This window comes from Ovis aries, chromosome 12, assembly GCF_016772045.2.
Source record: "Ovis aries strain OAR_USU_Benz2616 breed Rambouillet chromosome 12, ARS-UI_Ramb_v3.0, whole genome shotgun sequence".
Classification (NCBI taxonomy): Eukaryota; Metazoa; Chordata; class Mammalia; order Artiodactyla; family Bovidae; genus Ovis; species Ovis aries.
The window spans coordinates 36,919,960-36,945,559 of record NC_056065.1 but is presented as its reverse complement, the minus strand read 5'-3'; the positions used below and the strand labels follow the sequence as shown (position 1 = coordinate 36,945,559).

At 34.8% G+C, this 25,600-nt stretch overlaps 1 protein-coding gene across 2 annotated transcripts in view; it reads left to right on the top strand.

Moving 5' to 3' along the window:
- Positions 1 to 25,600, top strand: part of KIFAP3 (kinesin associated protein 3) — a 146,191-nt gene that overhangs the window by 47,477 nt on the left and 73,114 nt on the right. For both annotated transcript variants that reach the window (XM_004013680.6, XM_027975591.3), the window contains exon 10: positions 5,457 to 5,619. In XM_004013680.6, the coding sequence (XP_004013729.1) occupies positions 5,457 to 5,619 (163 nt within the window). The remainder of the gene's footprint in view (positions 1 to 5,456; positions 5,620 to 25,600) is intronic.

The window sequence follows — 25,600 nt, the reverse complement described above, 5'->3', positions numbered from 1 at the left end:
TATTAATATATACTCCTGAGTATAGTTAGAGTGTGGCTAAGTATTTGTTTCCCCATGCTGTAAGTTGAAATATATTCTTCCATTTATGTGTTTGCAATAAGTTCACCTTTAACAAGTGTGCACAATTCACATTGATTTGCCATAAGTATGTATCTACTATGCATTGCTTATATTTGTATTTAGATAATACTCTTCTTCTGATGTATTTATTCTGTCAAAAGATGATCTCAGATACATAATGAAAAATTATTTTCTGGTAAAATAATAGATTCAGAAGATACAATATAAATTATCTTATCAAATGTCACAAATTATTGGGGAGGAAAAACTGAGGATCAGAAAAGGTAATTCATCCAAAGTCATAAGAATAGTTTGATTGGCAAGAATTTTAGTGTACATGATGTGCATTTCATCTTTCATTGTGGAAAATTCAGTTTTCCTAAGGGTATTATATAGAATCAGGATTCTTAGAGCTCAACAAGACCTAATATCTATGTCTGCATTTGTAGATTAACTCTTAATTATACAGATGAAGTAGCAGAGAGTTAGAGAGGTTAAATAATTTTCTCGAGGAAACATCTCCAGGATTTGGCTTCCTACTCTTCCTCTCGGCTTCCAAGACAGAATTCATTTTATGTTGCTTTTTAAAGATGAAGTATAAGCAATTTTTAAATGTTGGCTTTCAGAAATGCTAAAAAATAATTACTTAAATGCTGAAATAAATTTGCTCATAGTGTTTGATAAGCTGTCACTTTGCATAGAACTTTCAATAAAAGTACTAATTGACTATATTTCATTTTAGAAGCATCAAATTGAGAGGGCATTATTGAGATAAAATTACTAAATTTAGCTTTGGGGATTGGGCTTTTATCAATCAAAAATGTGATTAGGAGACTGTGTTTATTTGCATAGAAAACCTTTCAATTAATTTTTTAAATTGAGTTTTCATTTTTAATATAAATACAATATGCTTAAAAGGACTAAGTCATTCTAGAATTTGAATTTAAGAACAACATAGTGTCTAGTGTTTAACTATATGATTGTCCTACCTGGCACATTTTACATTTCATTCTGTGCAATGGAAATATTAATTAATTTAAAAAAAGCTCTCCAAGTTACTTTATTAAGTTTTCTATAACAACCAGTGTGTACTGTGGCTTTTTTGAAAGAAAAATATTACTTAGTATAATTAGTAACAGATGAAGCCTGTGGCAATTTTATTTAAAAAGAACGGAAGGGAAGGATAACTGATTTGTTTGTGATATTTTATTATTTATTTAAATAAAGAGTTCATTTTACTGTTGAAATGAACTAATATTAACCTTGCTTTTTGGGGTTATGTATTTTAAAGGAAATTTAGTTTGCATAAAAAGTCTTTCAAGTAATGATTTAAATTGAGTTTTAATTTTTTAGTATAAATACAATATGCTTAAAAGGGACTAAGTCATTCTAGAATATGAATTTAAGAACAGAGAGGATATGTATTCCTTGGGTTGCATATCTTCTTATTAATTTTTGAGCCTTGTTTTTGTATTTTGAATATAAGTCTTTTATCAGTTATGTTTTACAAGTATTTACTCCCTTTTATGGTTCATGTTTTTATTTTCCTGTGAGGAGCAAAGGTTTTAATTGTTATTAAATCCAGTATTTAAAAAAACTTCAATGGATTATATTTTGGAGTTGTATCTAAGAAATCTTTGCTTAATTTAAGAGCATGGAGATTTTCTTTAAAAAGCTTTGTAGAGTTTGTAGTATTGGTGTTGTTGCTTTTGTTTTAGTCTATGATCCATGCATTTTTAGTTAATTTTACATATGGTACTTACATATGATTAATTAATTGTACATATTAAGTTAATTTTACATATATATCAACATCCATGTTTTGAATATGGATTTCTAATTGCCCTTGCACCATTTGTTGAAGAGACTGTCCTTTCTCCACTAAATTGCCTTTGTACCTTATTGAAATGCCTTTGTACTTTTGTTAAAAATCAATTGCCCCATGTAAGTGTGACTTTATTTTTAGACTCTTTTCTGTTCCATTAATCTGTTTCTACGCTTTTGCTGATGCATGTTTGTCTTGATTACTGTAGCTTTTGTAATAAGTCTTGAAATCAGGTAGAGTGAGGCCTCAAAAGTTGTTGGTGTTTTTCAGAATTGTTCTGGCTGCTTCAAATTCTTTATCTTTCCATATATATTTAGAATCAAGTAGTCTATTTTGTTAAAGAAAACAAAATATCTTGAAATCTTGATTGAGACTGAATTGAGTCTATTGGCAGGATACAGTGTGTTAACCGTATTGAAGTTCCCAATCCATGAACATGGTGTAACTCTCCATTTTTTAGGTCTTTCTTGATTTCTTTCATGATTTTGTAGTTTTAAGCACACATATTTTCCACATGTTTTGTTAGATCTATACCTAAGTGTTTTACTATTGTAATGATAGTTGTTAAAAAACAAAGTATCAGTTTTCTGCTGTTGAATGATAGACTATAGATATATAATTTGTATATTGACCTTCTTATGTCTTGAGACATTGCTAAATTCATTTTTTACTTGTGGCTTTTTGACCTACCCACCTCTAGGTTTACTTATTCTGGCATTAGCTATGACAAGTCTACTAATGAGCCCTTTGAAGATTTCCTTCATATGTGTTTTAAAATTTAATTCTTTTGGTGTCATTTTTTCTCTGGGATACTCTGTCCATTCACTTGTGGTTTTCATCTTTTCCAGTAGGGTCTTTAACATATTAATCATAGTTATTTTAAATTCTCTGTCTAGTAATTAGACAAGTCATATCTGAATCTGGTTTTGTTGATGGCCTTATCTTATCAGTGGGTTATTTTCTTGCTCTTTCGGTATCATAATTTTTTTTTGTTGAAAGCTGGATACTATGTGTAGATTAGTGGAGAGTGAGATAAGTGATATTTATGTATGGAAATGGTCAGACCTTTTTTTGGTTTTTAATGTTGGGACTTAAGTCATTTTTGTCAGGAGTTTAACTGTTTGGCTACCCTCCAGGCACCATCAGCTTCAAATTCATCTAGCATTATTTTGTCTTTGGTGGAATATTGATTGCCAGAGGATTTTTCTCAGGTGTTTATGTTCCATCCTCTACTTCAGGCTTTTGCAGTATGCCTGTACCTCAAAGAGACTCTTTCTCCTCATTTTAACTCTCCTCCGGTAATATACTGCTGTTGTTTTGTCACTTGGCTTTGTTAATTTGTGCCAGGGGCGGGGAGTGGGAGAGAAGAAACTTTTTCCATTGTTCTAATTTAGTTTCAGGCTAGTTTTAGGCTTGTCCTATGTCCATGATTTTTAGCAGTGGGGCTTCCTAAGTCATACTGTCAACTTCTTTCCTTAGAATTTTTTTTCTATTTGCTTCCCCTTGCTGCAGTGGGTCTTCACCAATGCTTCAGATGTGACAGGATTTGCCATACTTCCCTGAAGCTCAAGTCTTTTGTTTTTTAGGGGAAATAGGAGAAAAAAGATCTGAACAAGATTTTGTGCTTTTTCCCCATTAACAGTAATGCCCCTTTCTTAGGCCCATGCCTCTGTGTGGAAGATTTCTACCATCTTCTATCCTATCCCTAGTATTTCTTGTGACCTTCTGATAAGGTCCTTGGAAAAGAGTTTGCAAGTGGTTGCAAACTCCCTGAGCATCTATAGCTTCAGAGTTCTGTAGTCTCAGGCTGCTTAACATTTGGCATTTAACTAAGCTATTTGTTTAAAAGTTTTTGTTTAGTGTTCCTGCTGAATTCTGTGGTAGCCCTCTTTTTCTTCAGTGCTCTGCTCCATACAAACCAGTGCTCATTAGCCTTATCTCGTTGGGTATGCCTGTTTTCCTTATATTTCAGACCAATTGATTTCCTGGCAGCCTTAGTTCTGATGCTGTTTTGTTTTTTAAGTAGTGATTTTGTATTTGGGTTTTTCTTACAGTTAGAGTAAAAACCACATGCCTTCTCAGTTAAGAAATGTTTGTTGAATGAATAAATAAACCGAAAAAGAACTTATTCACTGTAACCATAGAAGCTAGTAATAGAATTACAGTTCTGTATAGCATGGCAAATACTTGTCACTGGCCTCAGTGGGAATTATTGTGTGACATTAATGACTGAATCCCACAGCCTACTTGGAAGATTAAGCTGGGAGAATCAAAGTTAGAGAGTCTTTGGAGATGGACTTGTACTTCTTCATGCAGAGCTCTAGGATATGACTGCAGTGTGTCCATGGAATATAGATACACGTCTGAACGAAAAATTGTTGGATTGTCAATTTACCATTAAAAATAATTGTTTACTCCTTGGGATAGAATGAAAGGAAAAAATTATATTGAGGCCTCAGTTATTAATGTGATTTTTATGAGGTCATTGAAAATTTGCACTAGAGATACCAGAAAGATGGTATAAATAGATGCTTTCAGTTCAGTTCAGTCACTCAGTCATGTCCGACTCTTTGCAACCCCATGGACTGCTTTACGCCAGGCCTCCCTGTCCATCACCAACTCCTGGAGTTTACTCAAACTCATGTCCATTGAGTCAGTGATGCCATCCAACCATCTCATCATCTGTCGTCCCCTTCTCCTCTCTCTTTCAATCTTTCCCAGCATCAGAGTCTTTTCAAATGAGTCAGCTCTTCGCATCAGGTGGCCAAATTATTGAAGCCTCCATGGGGTCATAAAGAGTAGGAGACAACTCAGCACACAGATACACAGATTATCATTGTCTTTGTTAGTGCTGTCTAGCCGCTAAGTCCTGTCCAACTCTTTTGCGACCCCAGGGACTGTAACCCCACTAGGCTCCTCTGTCCATCAGATTTACCGGGCAAGAATACGGAGTGGGTTGCCGTTTCCTTCTCCAGGGGATCTGCCCAACCCAGGGATCAAACTTGCATCTCCTGCTTGGCAATCAGGTTCTTTACCACAGAGCTACCAGGGAAACCCTATCAATGTATTTACCAGACAGCAAATTATTACACATTGCTTAAACCTTTGTTTCAAATTTAGTGTTTTCTAGGTAGCTTGTCGTTCCTTCCACATTGTTTCTAGAGTACTTTGTACATTCCACATTTATCACATTCCATTTTAATTATTTGTTTAATTTCTCTGCTCTGTTTTTAGACTGGAATCCTTAAAAGCCAAGACAGAATCTTGTTTAATCTAGGACAGGTTCTGGCACTTAAGAGGTGGAGTTTATAATGTGCTTTCAAGAACCCAAAGTAATTTGTCTTCCATTTGATGCTATGAAATAAGAGAAGGAAGAGATGAACTGGAAATATGTATTTTCTCCTCAAAAGTTTGGTTCCAGAGAAGTTTACAGATTAAAATGAGAGTAATAAACACATAGTACTTACACATATTCATAAGGGTGAAAACAATGAAAAGATAATTCTTTGTAATCTTTTTTGTCTTATTGTGTAATAGAGACTGACTGCATTTGTATTATTATTTTCTATAGGTAGAAATGGATATTGTTGAAAAACTGGTAAAAATGATACCTTGTGAGCATGAAGATCTGCTAAATATCACCCTCCGACTTCTACTAAACCTGTCCTTTGACACAGGACTGAGGAATAAGATGGTACAAGTTGGACTGCTTCCCAAACTCACTGCACTCTTAGGTATGCTTTTTAAAAATTGATAGTGTTGCTTGGAATTTCCAACATCACAGGAAAATCTAAGTCTGTCTTTAAAAGTCTGCTGAAAAGATTGTTATGTATATGTTCTTTGATTAGGTACTTAATTATTAAGAAGAATGAATGAAAAATGACCTGTGCTAGGATTTCCATGGTGGTATGGAATGAAGCGAAATAGAAACTTTTAGCTGTTTGACTCTTTACCCCTGTGAAAGTGAAGCCAAAGTGAAAATATACTACCATGGGAGCAAGAAGGAAAAATTACTCTCTCTTCAGCATTTTTTTTAAAGTAGATAGATACTCTTTGAGTTCTTATATTTTGCCATACCTTTAAAATACTCATTACCAATACACAAGCCTTTATGGAGCCTTTTTGTCATTAAGTAGAAAAGGTCATTTTTATATAGTGTTAGAAAATATTATGTTAGAGGATTCCATTTATACATCATTTTCTTTTAGCTTTTAGCAAGATACCTATATAGCAAAAGTGGATTCAAGAGTTAATGCTTTTGTGCTCAAACATAATGCTTCTCATACATAATGCTTCTTAGTACATAATGCTTCTTAGCAGAGTATTTAAAAAACCCTTTTTGGTCTATTAAGTGTCCGTCTTTATAGGCACCTGCTCCTTCCCAGCATATGCTTTATACCTTGTCCGTACTGATCCCCTTACCATCCTCTCAAAAGTTCTTTTATGTCTAAGTGCCTGTCCACCTGCCTTTTTCCTTCACCTTGAATGCTACTGCCTTTCTTAACTAGAAAGCAAATTTTTACTCAGCTTTTATAGCTGTTTCTTTGTTTAGCACTGCAGTTTCATTTGTTTGTAGCTTTTTCCATATATTCAAATATTTTAAGTAGTGAAATAGTTGGAATGATTTAAAATTAAGCTTATTCTTAGTTGTCTAAAATTTGTGAATCTACTTTCTCATTGAATTCATCATTACTTTTTTACAACACTGGAAGTAAAATTTATTGAATGTTTACTTTGCCAGCTATTTGCTTTGTGCTTTGTATATTATCTTGTGGAATCCTCATCTGAGATCTTTACCCATGATTACCGTGGATAAAAGACAAAGCCCAAATTCAAACTCAGGTATATCTGCTGCCAAAGTTGGATTTATTATCTACTATAATAAGCTACTGTGTATAATTATATTGTCAACTATGATTAAGTAGATAGGGAGCATTATAATTTAAAATTTCAGTTCTCCATGTCCCTTTGGAAAAAAAGTTTTAAGGAAATTTATTTCTTACTTTCTTTTTCTCTGAAAAGGAAATCTTTTAGGCTGTTAGTCAAAGAACATTTGATCCATTGGCCATTCCACAAATATTGCACAGAGCTTTGATTATGCATTTTAGAAGAAACTCTACTGAGGAGCACTCTGAAAAACTGCTTATGGGGAACCAAAGCAATACAACCATTTAGTGAGGAAACAGGAAAACTTTAAAAGTAAAATGGGTGGGATGCGAATTTAATTTATATGATCCTTTTTTATCATAAATTCAGCAGAATTATGTATCAAATATCAAGTTAGATTCTTACTGTATGAAGATGAATGAAAGTCCTTGTCCTGGTAATTCATAGTATGTTTGGCTTGTTCAGTATCCAGTCCACTTATTCCTAGGAAACAAATGATTTAAAGGAGATTTTTGGGAAATTACTCATAGGATTCTCATTTCATATTTTATTAACAAGTAGTAAATTTTAGAATATATAAGATATTCAATACAAAAAATATTTTTTTGATCTCTCCTGGAGCTCATTTCTGGAGTCAGGATGTCTTATTAGAATTGTTACTCTTTATACTTTTTAAGAATGTTACATTGGGCAAGTTACCCAAACTCTGATTTGGTTTCCTCATCTCTAAAATGAGGATAATAATTAGAACCAATTTAAACTTATTTTGAAGATTAAATGAGCTATTGCATGCAAGGGGCTTAGAATGGTACCTGACACATAGTATTTTCTTAATAAATATTAGCTATAATTATTTTATTACCAACATCATCATTGTTATCATTTAATATAAAGTGGACATTCTATAAGCGTTGCTGACTTACCTTTCTGTAAGCACAAATTTCCTTCTTACAGATATTAAATCACTGTTAACAAACAAGGTAGATTATTTATTTTTACTTCCCTGTGATATTATGTTTATTCAGTTTAAGTCATTAAAATGTTGCTAATCTACTAGGCCAGAGCATAATGCTAAACATTGTAGAAAATATTTTTCAATCTATAGACATTTTGAAATTTAAAAGAAAGAATGTGTCCATATTGTTACTTCATTGCAAAGTGCCATTTGAGACAGATATTGATAGACTAATCTCTTTAACAAGATGATATTACAAAGGAAGGAAGAATAGAGGCTATAGAAAGAATTTCAGATAAAATGGTCAATATTACCTAAGGCATAGATGGTGCCAGGTAAATATGAGGAACAATAACTCGAAATATATTGGGAGATAACGTTGAAAATGGGTTCATATACATTTATGTGATAGTATGAAGATTAAGGCTGTGCTAAGAGTTATACTTAATATAATTGATGATAGTAATCATTACAGGATTTTGAGCTAGTTGGGTCATAATCAGAGTACTGCCCTAGGGAGAATAATCTGGCATTATTCTGTAGGATACACAAAAACTAGAGTCTAAAGATGAGAACAATAGCATGTTGTGGTAGCAGGACAAGTAAAGAAAGCCTCACTTAGGGAAGAGGTGGTATGTCAGGTATGAGGCAGAAGGAAAGGGTAAAGAGATACAGCGTCATTGTTCATCATTCAGTCACTCAGTCGCGTCCTACTCTTTGAAACCCCCATGGACTGCAGCACACAGGCTTCCCTATCCTTCACCATCTCCTGCAGTTTGCTCACTCATGTCCATTGAGTCAGTGATGCCATCCACCCATCTCATCCCCTGTCATCCCCTTCTCCTCCTGCCTTCAGTCTTTCAAAGCATCAGGATCTTTTTTAATGAATTGGCTCTTCACAACAGGTGGCCAAAGTATTGGAACTTCAGCATCAGTCCTTCCAATGAATATTCAGGGTTGATTTCCTTTAGGATTGACTAGTTTGATCTCCTTGCGGTCCAAGGGATTCTCAAGAGTCTTCTCCAACACCACAGTTCAAAAGCATCAATTCTTCGGCACTCAACCTTCTTTATGGTTCGACTATCACATCCACACATGATTACTAGGAAAACCATAGTTTTGATTATAAAGACCTTTGTTAGCAAACTGATATCTCTGTTTCTTAATATGCTATCTAGGTTTGTCATACTTTTTCTTCCAAGGAGAAAGCATCTTATAATTTCATGGCTGTAGTTACCATCTGCAGTGATTTTGGAGCCTGAGGAAAACTCTATCACTGTTTCCATTGTTTCCTCATCTATTTGCCATGAAGTGTTGGAACCTGATGTCGAGATATTAGTGTTTTGAATGTTGAGTTTTAAACCAGCTTTTTCAGTATGTAGAGTACATCTTATGAAATGCCAGGCTGGATGAAGCATAAGCTGGAATCAAGACTGCCAAGAGAAATATCAACAACCTCAGATGTGTAGATGACACCAACCTTAAGGCAGAAAACGAAGGCGATGAGGTGAAAGAGGAGAGTGAAAAAGGTGCGTTAAAACTCATCATTCAAAAAATAAAGATCTTGGCATCCAGTCCCATCACTTCATGGCAAATAAATGGGGAAACAGTGATAGGCTTTATTTTCTTTAGCTCCAGAATCACAGCAGATGGTGACTGCAGCCATGAAATGAAAAGATGCTTGCTTCTTGGAAGAAAAGCTATGACAAGTATAGACAGGATTAAAATACAAACACATTACTTTGCCAACAAAGGTCCATATAGTCAAAGCTATGGTTTTCCCAGTAGTCATGTTTGGATGGGAGAGTTTGACCATAAAAAATCCTGAATGCTGAAGAATTGATGTTTTTGAGCTGTGGTGTTGGAGAAGACTCTTGATGGTCCCTTGGACTGCAAGATCAAACCAGTCAATCCTAAAGGAAATCAACCCTGAATATTCGTTAGAAGGACTGATGCTGAAGCTGAAGTTCCAATACTTTGGCCACCTGATGCAAAGAGCCAACTCATTAGAAAAGACCCTGATGCTAGGAAAGATTGAAGGCAGGAGAAGAAGGGGATGACAGATGATGAGATAATTGGATGGCATCACTGACTCAATGGACATGAGTTTGAGCAAGCTCCAGGAGATGGTGAAAAATAAGGAAGCCGGGCATGAGGCAGTCCATGGGCTCTCAAAGAGTCAGACATGACTGAGCAGCTGAACAATAACAACTCTGATTAGAAGTTAAATAAGCAGGGTGACACTATACAGTCTTGACTTAATCCTTTCCCCGTTTTGAACCTGTTCATTGTTCCATGTCCACTTCTGACTGATACTTCTTGAGCTGCATGCAGGTTTCTCAGGAGGCAGATAAGGTGGTCTGGTATTCCTATCTCTTGAAGAATTTTCCACAGTTTGTTGTGATCCACATAGTCGAAGGCATTAGCGTAGTCAGTGAAACAGAAGTAGATGTTTTCTGTAATTCTCTTGCTTTTTCTATGATCCAATGGATATTGGCAATTTGATCTCTGCTTCCTCTGCCTTTTCTAAATCCAACTTGTACATCTGGAAGTCCTTTGTTCACATACTGTTGAAGCCTGGCTTGAAGGATTTTGAGCTTTACCTTACCAGTATGTGAAATGAGTGCAGTTGTGTGGTAGTTAGAACATGCTTTGGCATTACCCTTCTTTAGGATTGGAATGAAAGCTGATCTTTTCCAGTCCTGTGTCCACGGCTCAGTTTTCCAAATTTGCTGGCATATTGAGTGCAGCACTTAAACAGCATCATATTTTAGGATTTGTAATAGCTTAGACATATCATAGGTAAACTTAATGTGACATGGCTGCTGTTTGGATATGGATAATGATAAACTATTCATAAACACTCAATGACTGTTAGAATGTTAGTGCTAGGAACAGAAATAGAGAAGTATAAAACAAGTAATTTGAGGGCATCAGTGATAGATTTAATTTCAGACATGTTAAAGATATCTTCAACAAAGATGTTTGATGAACAGATAGAAAAAGGTCTAGTGCTCAGGAGAGTTACAAGATTAAAAAAGAAAAACTTGTCCATTAGATGAATAAAACTGGAGAAAGGACACCACCAAATGAGATATAACAGTCAGAGAAATATGATTATTTTCAACAAATACATTAAAAACATGTTAAGTTTAGGCTGTTACTGAGAAGCAGTGAAGTCCGTGGACTCGTCATGAAGTAGAAAAATGAAGAAAATGAATAAGAAGAGCAACTGAAAACTTTTTACTTCCTTTTACTCATTCTTTCAAAGTGTTACTTCATTTTCTTTGAAATATTGTTAATTCCTAGGGCATCAGATTTTGCTACACTAGGGAGAGTGAAGAGCTAGTATTATTTTAGCCTTATATAGCTAGGAATTGATGATCTTAAAAGTTTCCCCCTCTGTTTTTGGCTAATCTGTAAAAACTGATTGAAAGCAAAATAATTCTGTTGAGATGTTTACAGTTACCTTGCCTTAGTAACTTCTTGGCTTATCTTTCTGGGTAAGTAGAAGATGACGGCTAAAAAGCATTCCTCATAAAAATATACACAAAATTTTTCTTGTAGAATAAGTTGAAAAATAATATGAAAAGTTATTGTGATTTGGAGAAGGCAATGGCACCCCACTCCAGTACTCTTGCCTGGAAAATCCCATAGACGGAGGAGCCTGGTAGGCTGCAGTCCATGGGGTCACAAAGAGTCGGACACGACTGAGCAACTTCACTTTCACTTTTCACTTTCATGCATTGGAGAAGGAAATGGCAACCCACTCCAGTATTCTTGCCTGGAGAATCCCAGGGATGGGGGAGCCTGGTGGGCTGCCATCTGTGGGGTCGCACAGAGTCGGACACGACTGAAGCGACTTAGCAGCAACATTGTGATTTGAATAATTATTAAAAGCAAAGAGGAAGTTGGTTACAGCTTGGCTGTTTTGCCATGTGAAGAACCAATATTTATAAACTCATGAAAACTTTTCATTTATGTGAGAACTACTAAATAGGCTCTACAATCATTCCTATTTAGTCATACTATCTTTTTTCCCTTTTTTCCTCTTTCATTGATCACAAGTCATTAAATTTGAGTATAAGCAGTTACTTTTCTTTTTCTCAAATGTTCATGTTTTTTGCTTGATAACTTTCTTTAGTTCTTCCTTTGCATTCCACTTACAAGCCTTAGAAGCAATGGCAATCCTATGTAGTAAAGAAAGAGAATATCTTCTGATGTTCCAGGATCAAGTAAAGGGAAAAAATGTACATATTAAAGAGAAATTAAAATATACTAGAGAACAGTGCCTTCCAACTTATAGTCTATAAAATGCTTCAAAATATCTACGGTTGTTCAGAATACCCAACAACTGTTTCACATGCTTTTAATTTAATTATTTAATGGCACTTTTATTTTCAATTCTTTTTCATTTAAATTATAGGCTAAATAAGCTTATATAGTTGAGCCTTTGGTGGGAAAATATTTCAAATTCCAAGTAACTGATTCAATATGAATTTTTTTAATAGAACCATTTTGTAAATTTTAAAATTGTTTCTATTTTATAAAGTCCCCAAAATGGCCCTTTTATCCATCACTTCCCAGAAAAACAACCCATTTATTAAATGTATTAGTCAGGAGGACAAGACTATGATTATTAATAAACAACTCTAAGCTCTCAGTAGCTTGATATAGAAAAAAGTTATTTTTTGCTCATGTTTATATCCAGTATAAGGAAGTTGAAAGTGGTGGTCCATGTTAGTTAGCATCAGTCAAGGACCCAAACTGACAGAGCCTCCAGGTCACCATGGCACCAGAGAAGGGAGAACAGAGAAAATGGAAAATTGCAAACTTAAAGGCTTCCATTTTGAGGTAAAAATGTCATTTTTGTTCACATTTCCCTTGATAAAGCAAATCACATAGCCATGTAGAATTTTAAGGGGATGAGCAAATGCTTGAAAGGATTAGAACTGGAACACTGGTGAGCTAATGATCCTGAAAGACACTTTTAAATTTTCCTGAATTTTAGCTGGGTTTCCAGGATTACCAGAATCTCTTGAAAGTACATCCTGTGACATTACTGCAAATATTACCATATATAGCATACCTGGCAACTACAGTAGCACAAAGCACATAGAGTAAAAGCTAGAATTCTGGAGCCAGACTATATGACTTTGAGTGTTAGTTTCATCAGTTACTAGCTATGTGATATTGTACAAATCACTTAACCCATATGTCAGTTTTCTCATCAGTATGTAGATAATAATGGTACATATTAATAGGGAAGGTTAAATGATTTAGTATGATAAATATTAGTGAATATTAGCAATATTATATATGAAATTACTGTAAAAATACATAGAACACAAATAATTGATATCCAGAAGTGGGTCTTTATTGATGTTTGTTTTTCAGGCTTATACCATTAAGAGAAGGTAATCCTTTTGTATTGAAAAATTGATTATATCATTCTTTTCATAAATATTTCCTTAAATTTACTATAATACATAAATGTAATTTAAACTTTTATTGAGAAGCAGTATAATGTGGTTAAAACCATGGGCTTTGGAGCCAGAATGCCTGGGCCAAGTGCTGTAGTATTCCCTACTGTTTTTGTTATCATTGACTAGAATTTGTAATTCTGAAGATAATTTATTATACAGGGCTATAAATATTAACAGCTCAAGTATTCCCCCTTGCTAAATGACCCCAGAATGCCATGTATTCTTAATTTTTTATATAGTTTTTCGGTTTTCCTCTCTTGTCCTTGGCTGTCAGTTCTCATTTCTTCTGTACCAACAGCAATTCCTTGGCAGCAATTTTCCTCTCCTCTAATGATATATTTCTAATCTCCTTTGGTCTTGGAAACCAACAAAACTTACTTGAAATTTATATTTTGTTAAAACTGAATTCCAAATGAGTGCCCAAATGGTGCTCCTCCTAGTAACATTTATTGCATGGACTTTGCAACATTTCTTTTGATTGTGAAGAACCTGTTTTGCTTGATTGTCCTCTTTGCTGTATTCAAAGAAATTATATGTAGTGTAGACAAAATGATTTCCTGATAAGTGATTAATAAAATGGTCATTTTTACATTTGTTAATGTATATGTTATATGTGTGAAAAATTTAATCATTAACTTCTAATACAATAAAACAAACTTCTCAATTGAGTTTTCAAGATTTCTGGCCACTACTACTATGTATAAATAGAAGTTGGCATTATAGAGAGCACAGATTTTAAAGGCATAAGAAATAATTCATCTAGAGCAGTGCCTTTCAAATATCTTTTATCCCAGACTATAGTATCATACTTTACATTGCAACCCAGTACTCACATGTGCATGCATGTATATGTTTGTATGTATATATGTGTATGTATTAATATACATTGTTTTGCAATAAATATTACACATTTTGTTTAATATGTAATTTTTAAATATTCATGAAGCAGTATTTACCATTTCTATGTGCAATGTGGTATATTTTCTATTTTTTATTCTTTTTAAATTCTACTTATGACTTAACCATTGATTTTATGTCCTTTGATTTATTCGATGTTCAGTTAGACCACTGAACTAGGGAAAGTGATTAGACTTCTTTCCCTTCAAATCTTCAGAAATATCAGTCTCTTTTAGAATTTTAATGTGTTAATTAAAAGTCAACACATTAGTGAATAATCTACATTGTTCTAGGTTACTCCTTGGCTGGCACTTGGAATGATTCTATGGAATTGGAAATTTTTTAAAAAGAGGAAAAAACTTTCTATAAATCAAGTATTTGAAGAACTTGAGTTACATTTTCTTCACTGTAGTTATCAAGAAGGAATTAAAGAGCATTAAGTATATAATATAATATGACTGGTCAGTTTGCTTTTTTCATTAGAAATAAATTCTTTATTCGTTATATGTTTAAGTTACAAATGACTGAATTTAACATTATATATAGAAATTACTTAATTTTTTAAAGATGTAAAATGCAAAAGCACTTTTGTAAAGCTATACATCTGGTAGAACTTTTCAGAAGTGATTTTTAAAGGATGCTGTTTCAACTGGAAATGCTATAAGATTTTAAGTAGGTTTATTATTATTTGGGGACCCCATAACTGAAAAATCTTCATATACTTAATAATAGATTATTTTAACTAGAGAATAATGAATCATGAATCTTTGAGGCTCTAATAAAGCGGCACTATATGAACATTTAATCCCTTTCCTTTGGATCCTGAAACATTTAACTAGTACATTGCGACCCCTGCTGTTGTAAGAATTGCCGAATAACTGGGAAAAAATATCTACTTGTGGAAGGTTTTCTGATTTGAATAACTAGTAAAGGTTAAGGAGAAATTGTGCTATAGGTCAGCTCTTTTACCACGTGAGGCTCTTAACAAAACCAAAAATTTTGTTAGTACTGTTTTATCACATGAGTATTTTATTTAGAAATTTTGAATTTAGTTTTTTCCTTTGACATCAGAGACATATAAAGGGATTGATAAGGAATTTTAGAAATTATCATTTAAATTGTTATTTGTTGATTTATCCTGAAATCAATTTGCTTGGATAGTTTTGATCTTTTCTTAGGCATAGAGAAAGAAGGCATTATCTCGCATAATATTTAAAAACTTTTATTTGGGTCCTTGGAAAACCTAGTATCCAAAGATTGTAAAAATTTATATCTAAGTTCCTTTGTTTTATTTTCCTAAATACCACCAAAATTATTCACTTATTTGACTTTTTGATATCTTAAGATTTCATAAGGATCTTAAATTTATCTCCACTTAGTTCAGTATCAATTTATAATCTTTTCAGCTCTATTAATCCCTGTACTTGACATAGTTTCTTATGCTTAGTGACTTTATATTACCATCTGGGAGACCTATGATAGGGAGACCTATCATAGCCAATGGTTTCATCAATTGTAATTATATGCAAATTGAATTAGACCTACAAAGTTTAGCTTTACTTATATAATTGTTAGTTTGTTCAAGTTTCTTATGATATTGAGTTAACTTTTATAAAGTGTTTAAAGATTTTTGGCTCATCTAGGAATCGTATCATTAAAAGGAAAATTCCCTTGTCATAAGTCCTTAAACCATTTGATAATGATGTGTCTCAAGTACTTCCTTATATCACAATATCGTGGGTTGGGAAATGGCAAGGAAATTCCTTGTCATAGTGTATTCTTCAGTTCCCTAGAGAATGCACTGATAGTGTTTCAAAAGTAACTTGAAAAGCTAAATTTTAATAGCTTTTTGTCAGATGCACCAGGCAAATAATGTTTTGTACCTCCTGAGAGATGCCATAGTTTTGCTGCTTAATACACTGAGTACTGTTTAATGTGCTTGGGGATGATGTTAGCATAGAAGCAAGCATAAAAATACAACTGAAATGTATTCTTTAGAAGAGCCTAGTTCATTGTGACATTGCTTTGTGCATAAAGCTTAAATATCACAGAAGCAGTGTATTACAGAGTGCATGCTTAATGATTTCATTAAGAAACTGCCACAGTTCACTGATGAACTCTTTGGGACAGTTTTGAGTTTATTTACACTTTTTCCCCTTTTGTGAATGACATTGATGTGTATTTTAAATTGAGTAGTGTTCTTCATTTTCATGTCAGCCTTTCAGTTTTTAACTTGATTTTCACTTTAACTTGATTTTTCAAAGGCATTTAAACTCAATGGAATAAACCTTACAAAATATACAGACAGGTCTTATGTTATAAACATGAATTTTTGCATGTGTTAAAATAAAATTAGAGTAAGCACAACCAACCTAATGATTAGGCAGATTAGGTAGCTACCTGTAAATTACAGGCAGTCACCACTTTCCACACTTTCTCTGTTATTTTGTAAGTTCCCTGTTATTAGGAGATTGCTGGAATCAGTGGTTAGAGCATCAAATTTCAAACTTTTGGTCTCAGGACATTTTTATACTCTTAAAAATAATTAAGGTTTTGGTTTATGTGGAGTTATGTTTATGGATATTTATTATATTCAAAAATAAAACAAAATTTTACATATTTATTTTAAAATAATCTGCTATATGCTAACATAAATATTTTTATGAAAAATAACCCTTTTCCAGAAATTACTGAGAGGGGTAGATATAGTTTTACTTTTGCAAATTTGTTTACAGTCAGACAACATCTGGCTCTCATATCTTCCTCAACAATATATTGTGAAATCATGTCATGTATGTCATATATATTATGTCATGTAGCCTTTTATGAAATAATGAGAGTAAAAAAAATGAAAATAATATATTAGTAGCATTATAAAATGGTGTGGCGTTGTGGATCCTTTTTAGTGAATGAACTCGCTCAGTCGTGTCTGAGTGTTTGCGACCCCGTGGATTGTAGCCTACAAGGCTTCTCCGTCCATGGGATTCTCCAGGCAAGAATACTGGAGTGGGTTACTATTTCCTTCTCCAGGGGATCTTCCCAACCCAGGAATCAAACCCAGGTCTCCCGCATTGGAGGCGGATGCTTTAACCTCTGAGCCACCAGGGAAGCCCATGGATCCCCTTTGGGCATCCTCAAAACATAGTTTGGAAACCAGTGAATTAGAGCATTCTTTTCAAGCTTTTAATTCCTATTAAATGCAAGCACTCCTCGTAGTAACAGTATGTCAGGAGTCTCAAATTAGCAGGTTAAATCTAGCTGGAACACATGTTTGGTTTTGCCAAGATGCGTTTTCTTAATCTTATATTTGGATTTCTAGTCAAGACCCAAGCACTCCTATTCCCATAGGATACTCCTGATTTTCTCTTACACTTCAGTTCAGTTCAGTCACTCAGTCATGTCCGACTCTTTGCAGCCGCATGAACTGCAGCACGCCAGGCCTCCCTGTCCATCACCAACTCCCAGTGTTCACTCAAACTCATGTCCATCGAGTCGGTAATGCCATCAAGCCATCTCATTCTCTGTTGTCCCCTTCTCCTCCTGCCCCCAATCCCTCCCAGCATCAGAGTCTTTTCCAATGAGTCAACTCTTCGCATGAGGTGGCCAAAGTACTAGAGTTTCAGCTTTAGCATCATTCCTTCCAAAGAACACTTTTGATCTTTTGTTTTTTTTGATCTTTATTTTATTTTAAATTTTAATTTATTTATTTTAATTGGAGGCTAATTACAATATTGTATTGGTTTTGTCATACGTCAACATGTATCCACCATGGGTGTACACATCTTCCCAATCCTGAACCCACCTCCCACCTCCCTCCCCATACCATCCCTCTGGGTCATCCGAGTGCACCAGCCCCAACCATCTTGTGTCCTGCATCAAACCTAGACTGGCGATTCATTTCTTATATGATATTATACATGTTTTAATGCCATTCTCCCAGATCATCCCACCCTCTCCCTCTTCCACAGAGTCCAAAAGACTGATCTCCTTTAGAATGGACTGGTTGAATCTCCTTGTAGTCGACGGGACTCTCAAGAGTCTTCTCCAACACCACAGTTCAAAAGCATCAATTCTTCAGCGCTCAGCTTTCTTCACAGTCCAACTCTCACATCCATACATAACTACTGGAAAAACCATAGTCTTGACTAGACGGACCTTTGTTGCCAAAGTACTGTCTCTGCTTTTGAATATGCTATCTAGGTTGGTCATAACTTTTCTTCCAAGGAGTAAGCGTCTTTTAATTTCATGGCTGCAGTCACCATCTGCAGTGATTTTGGAGCCCCCCAAAATAAAGTCTGACACTGTTTCCCTTGTTTCCCCATCTATTTCCCATGAAGTGATGGGACCAGATGCCATGATCTTAGTTTTCTGAATGTTGAGCTTTAAGCCAACTTTTTCGCTCTCCTCTTTCACTTTCATCAAGAGGCTTTTAGTTCCTCTTCACTTTCTGCCATAAGGGTGGTGTCATCCGCATATCTGAGGTTATTGATATTTCTCCTGGCAATCTTGATTCCAGCTTGTGCTTCTTCCGGCCTTGCCCTTTGAATATCTAAGTGTTCATCCACTCACATCTTAGTAAGAATCATTTTTACCAATTTCTTTGATGCTTCGTGAAGGTTTGGAATATGTGTCATGGTATAGAAAAATGAAAACAGAAGACCCTGAGCTCAGATGGACAGCCGCATAAAGATAATCTAGATAATCTAGTATCTACATAATCAATAGTAGACCTTTAATGCTGCCCAGCAGTTATACTGTTTCCTTTGTCTAGTCATTCTCCCATTCTTTTAAGTGAGAATATCATTCTTCTATCCTCTTCTAAATCCAGCACCTTATCCTCATCTCATTACATCCTTTTGCTTCCTATTTGATTGAGAAAGTAGAAGCCTAGAAGAGAATTTCCATGAGTTTCTGTTGCCACACTTACCCTCCTGCCTGCATCTGTGTCTACACTTTGCTTCTCTCCCACTATTATGAACTTGCCTCTACTCTTACCATAAGCCACACTCCCTCCCTATTCTGTTCTCTCTCCTACTCAAGATTCTTGCTCCAGAAGTTCTCCTCTGTCCCACATTATTAACTTTCCCTCTCTATTACATCATTCCCATCAAATACAATTATGCTATCATTTCATCCATCTTAATAAAGATTCTTCTTGACTCTTCACTCTTTTACCTTTTAGCTGTCATCCTATTTCTTTTGTTTCCTTTTGATTTCTTTAAAGTTGAGAGTCGTGAATCTATGCTAATTTGCTGAAACTAATTTTATTGGTTATGGCAGAAAAATTAGGATTCCTAGATTCAGCAGTGCTTTGTCATGCCTGTTTCACAATTACACATGAATCATTTCAAAATGAATCCAAATGTTAGACCATATTCTCTTCAGTTGAAGATAAAATAGTTTCTATGGTGTTGTAAATGAATATAAATTTTTCTACATTATGTGAGTAGACCCAGAATGGTTTTAAGAGTAAGAATAGCACCTGATTCATCTTGATCTGGATTAATTAGGTAATCTGGGTTTCAGGGCATTTTCCAAGGCTGTAGAAAGATTTTATCAGCATGTAAGGAGTCAGACCAGGTCAAAAGTTAAGTGATAAATGTTCAATTTCTTCCGGTTGAAACAAGTCCGATTTTCCTTATTGTTGGAGATCACTAGAGTAGGTACTGTTAAACTCTAAACTTTGATCACTTAAAAATTAAGGGTTATTTTCTTTGACCATTCTGTCATATGTCCTTAAGATAAAATTTAAAAAGTTAAATTCTAAACACTCCTGAAATTCCCTCATAAAGTTAAATTAATTTTTCATTATATATGAATATGACTTTATAAAGTATCATAAAATGAAGAAATAAGCTTGTCTTTATAAACAGATTAACATTTTATAAATAACCTTTTCTGACTTGTTTATAAAAAGCAAAATGGTCAGACATTTTTCCAATAGGAACTATTTTTCATTTTTAAATACCAAGTTGCCTTTACGATGATTTAAGAAAGTTAAAGTAGTTTTTTTATAACTGTATTTGGCCTGTTTATTACACAACTGTTATGGAATTTCACACATCTATTTCAGTACGTAGCTCCTCATAGACTACTACGGTGTTTCTCAATTTTAATAGGCCTCATTTATCCTGTAAATAAACCTACATTTTCTTACCTGATCAAGTGAGCAAACAATAAGGGTCAGATGTGGCAAACACTTTAACAAAAAGCACATGTCTGGCTGTCAGGGTGAAGTAGAGTCATATCAGGATTGCTTGAAGTTATTAATGGCAGTAAAATTTATGCTTCCTCCTGTTTTCCCAATTAAATCAAGAAGCCTTTTTTCTTAGGATTCTTCTATCACCAGCTGGTTCCAATACTCGGTGTGTGAATATTGCCTGGGGTGTCTCCAATTCTAGGTGGTAAAAGCTGACCAAAGCACATTAACTGAATGATGTGAGCCTATAGGCTTGAAAGCAGCCATTGTTAAGGGCTTTATTTTGGACCTTATCATTTTTACTACAAATATGCATATTTTGTAGTGTATTATAAATAAGTTGTAGTATGCTCTGGATAAAAGAATACTCCAGACAAGGCAAAATTGAAATGTTGAAAATATTTAAAAAAAAAAAAACCCACATGACAGAATGTACCACTGTACATACTAAAGAGAAAGGGCTTCCATAATGGCTCAGCTGGCAAAGAATCTGCCTGCAATGCAGAAGACCCAGGGGATGTGGATTTGATCCCTGGGATGGGAAGAACCCCTGGAGGAGGAAATGGCAAACCACTTTAGTATTCCTGCCTAAAAAAATCCCATGGACAGAGGAGCCTGGTGGGTTACAAAAGGTCTTAGAGTTGGGCATGACTGAGCGACTAAGCACAGCACAGCACATAGTAAAAAAGAGTGAAAATATGTCAAAAGTGCTGAATTTTGGAGTACTTATTTCATGAATATGTCTTAATGTGACAGAACTGTTAAGTTTAATGGTAGATTTACAATTTAAGTTTTGTTACAATTTTTAAATTAAGTAATTGGGCACAAAAATCCTCCATAATCCATTGTATCACAAAACTATTTTTACACTTGTTTTCATACTGATCATTGTAACCTATAAATTCTGTCATCCCTCCCCAGCTCATGGTTTAAAACTCTTGGCTTTTATCTATTAATATCAAATCTCTGTTAGAAATGACTGAACAAATCCGTTCTAGAAAAGAAGACTATCCAGTAGAGTTGCAATCTTAAAAATTGGTCTCTCCAAATTCAAGTTTTAACTAACGCTATCAATCTAGTCATGCTGGTTAGGTAGCTGCAGTATGTGCTCTAATAAGTTAAACAAAAAACGATATGGAAACATGTACAAAGGAACATCTAATATACTTGCAATATATTTTTTAGTGTATTCCAATATAGTCAATACATATGTTCAATAATTGTTGCAGTTATCTTTTAAGTGATTTTCCCTGTGACATTTTTCATTATATTGATAGAGCATTAAGGGCTCCAACTCTACCGTAAATTTAAAGGCACTTATGAATTTTGAAGTATGCTGTATTCACATAGACTTTCCAGGGGTAATTCATCACTTTAATGCTGCTCTATTCTAATAAAGGGGGTGTTCATATTCCCACTTCTCTTATCTTTTCATGGACCCTTTGTGACTTCAAAGGGAGTTTTCTGCTTTGAACGAAGACATGGAGTGCAGAAGGGAATGAGAATCTGGCTAATAATGTGGCCCATAACTTGTGTTCTCACTCTGTTTTTACAAAGTGTTGGGCTGGGTCTACTGCAGAAGCGGAAATTTGGCTTTGAGTTCTGGTGTTCAGAACTCATGTCTCTGCTTGACTGAACTGTGAATGGAAAATCCCAAGTGTCTTACAAAATTAGTAGCTAAATGATGTTTTTACTAATCACTTGAGATGAAAAAAAACTGGAGACATTTAAAAATTCAAAACCCATCAGCATGCGTTTGCCCTTTAATTGGCAGAAAATCAGTCATGAGAGCAACCCAGAGTGGACTTTTTTCCTCCTTCAGCTGCTCCAGCTGAACTACAGCTGCAAATTTCTTTAAAAAGAAAAAAAAAAATCTTGAGTGTACATTATAAGTGCAGTAATTCCCACAAAATCAGTTGCTGGAGTTAATGACCAGTTTGTTAAGGCATTAACTGCCCTCAGCTGGGAATGACCAATTTTGAGGCGAATGGCTGCACAACTGCTAAGATAATTCAGTAACGCTTTCAAATAATGATCCAGCTAATTAACGGTGAATTCCTGTGGAAATCCTATCGAAGTACTTATGACCTCTGTATTTAATAGCCAGTGAGTTCATCATGATTCATGTTTATTACCATAAATACCAAAGGAATCATAATGACTAGGCCGTTTTTTTTTTTTTTTTCATCCCGCGCTTATTACTTGAACAGATCTGACTAAGCCACCTCTAGTCATTAAGGACCTTAGTTCCCAAAATATTCAATCTTTTCACTGCTCTACTCAGAATTCACAGAGGCTTTGGTGCTATGCCAGCATAGCAACTATTGGCAGACTGTTTTAACTTGGGATGCCGTTAGGGAATAATTGATGTCTATAAGTCTTAAAGGAACCCTTTTGAAATGTCTGCCATTTGTAGGATGTGGAGAAATCATAGTTGGTTAGCTAGAGTTTATGGTTCTTAATCATGAGTTCTTATGGGAAAATTGTAACTCCCAGTCCCAGATTCCTTTAGGATATGCAAGAATTTTGGGGGATTTATTTTTTAAGAACACATCTTTTCTACCAGTGAGTGAAGAAGACTATTAAGGATAAGCCTCAATTTTACTTGGACCATTTAATCTCTCTTAATGGCTGTTTATTGCTATGTGATTATTTAAATTTTTTTTTTTAAGCAATAGTTAATAATACACGTTGGCTGCCAGAAAGCCTCTACTTTCTGTGTGCAGCTGTGTTTGAAGAGAGGAATTCGGGTTATTTCCAGACACCTTCTCCCTCCAGGTACTCCCTTTTTTCCTCCAATGCTTTGTCCTTCTGCTGTAGCTGTCAGATATCTGCTAGATGCCATTAGGTATAGGCTGTGTTTTTATGAAGCAATCAATCATTTGTATAGTCATTTATGATTCAATGAGTAAGATACCTGTGGTTCATATACTATAATCTTCCTATCTTGCAGTTCTTGAGGGGAGATTGGAAATATGTGATTTGTAACAATAAAAGAAGTTAGAACCATCGAGGTAATATATAGGTAATAAGACAATTTATAAAATATTTACATCATTTTTTAATAAAAGGACAAGTGTCATTTTATATTTTTTTCATTTCTTAAATACAAAATGAGAAGAAAATCAATTTTATAGTTATTTGCAAATCAATTGATTGAATTCTAAGGAAACTTTACCCAGATAAAATCTAGAAGACGTATCAGCAAATTGGGTACATTTGCTGATATGACCTCTGGGTACAATATTGTAGTCCCTTAGATCTATCATCACCCCCTTTCACACTTTCCTCAAGGGAAAAAAATATACATCTCTGGTGTAGTGCTGGTTGTATTTCAGTTTCTATTGTATAGTTGTGCTCAGCTCAAACAAATGGGACACACCTATACATTTTATTTGCCTGGGACTTGCTACTTAAAGATAAGTGAAGTAATATAGTTAATTGTGAGGTTTGTCTTCTGTGTTTTCAGACTTTTTCTCTCTGTATCCTTTCATCTTATAGCCCATCACCTCCACAGCTGTTCCCTACTCTAGGAGTGAAATGAAGCTCTGTTACAGGACAGAAAGAAGAGAGGTTCACAGTGTGTTTGTGGTAGTGGTGGTGGAAGAACACATACTGGTGACAGTTATCTATCCTTTGATCATTTTCGTTTCCCAATTTTTGTTCTGAGTAAGGGGTTTATAACCCTGTCAGAATGAGAGGCTGATGAAGGGTTCAGATGAAGCCGATAGGGGTCACTGAACGGAGCCTTGAGACAGAAGATGACTCTCCTAAGACTGTCCTTTGGGTATAAAAGAGCTTTATAGGAAAGTGACTGGGAGCAAGTGGCTCAGCTGCAGGGGCAGAATATACCTGTGAACCCTGTATAGCCATCTCAGAGGAATCTTGACTGCTTCTTAAACCTGCATTACCTCTAAACTACAGTCAAATCTTGAGGATAGAAAACCACAAAGATAGCATATATATTAGGAAAATGTGATATGGCAGAAACCAACACAAAATTGTCATTATCCTTCAATTAAAAATAAATTTAAAAGAAAATGCAAGAATAATGTTCTATTGGTAAAACAGAAAGATTATTTTCAACATAATAATAGTAAGTAATGGCATTTATTTAATCAGTTTATTGTGTATCAGTCTCAGTACTAATTGTTTTACCAGGATTCTCTCACCTAATCCTTACATACCAACTCTTTGAGATAGATATAGTTGTTATTCCAGTTTCATAGATGAAGAAACTGAAACACAGAAAATTTAAATAACACTCAGAAGGCCATTTTTGAACCTAAGCAGTCAGCCTCTAGGCCCTGGGCTTTGAACCACAATGTTATACTGCCTCTATTTACCACTTTATTCAACTTTTAAGCATTTAAGCACCTCATTTTTCTCATAAAATCAAGCTCTGCTTGATAGCAGTTCTTGTCCAATTCAGTGAGAATGAGTTTCAGAACGGCTATAGATCTAGTCTCCCATACTGCTCGGATCACAATGTAATTTGTCCCTGTCAGGATCTTTCATCCATTGGAACCTATTGCATCTGGACACAGGTACTCTGATAAATAACTGATTGCTTTTCTGCATTTCATCTCCCTTCTTCCCCTCTTCTATCATCTTCTTACCTTTTTTTTCCCAAGACCCCCAGATCCTATAGAGTCCCTTCTTAACTGCATTTTCTGTCTGTACTGTGCCTCTAAGGAATAATGATAATAATTCCTGTTTATTAGGTTTTATTTCACCCTTTATGCTATTTCCTGGAAGGCCTACTTTAACTAGAGAGTACGTGCACACAGGCTTTAGAGTCAGACCTAGGTTTGAATCTCAGATTCATAGCTGTTTCCTTTTGAAGGATTCATAACCTTAATGAATGTCATTAGCTCTCTCCAAATCAAAGATAATATCTACCTCTTCAGTTTTAAGGGTTAAATGAGAAAATATATGCTTAACATACAATAGGAACTATCAAGTTTGCTTAATTCTGTCTTCTTCTCTCTCAAAGAATTATAGTTATGTAAACATTGGCTGTCCACCAATCTTTTGGGATAGCCTTGTATCCCTTAAACTTCTATTCCCTTCAGTCTTTTCTTTTTAGCACATTTTTGGATTATGATAATCATGTTAGGTAAAGATTATGGGAAATTAGGGATATATATATATATATATATATATATTCTGGAGAAGGCAATGGCACCCCACTCCAGTACTCCTGCCTGGAAAATCCCATGGATGGAGGAGCCTGGTGGGCTGCAGTCCATGGGGTCGCTAAGAGTTGGACACGACTGAGCAACTTCATT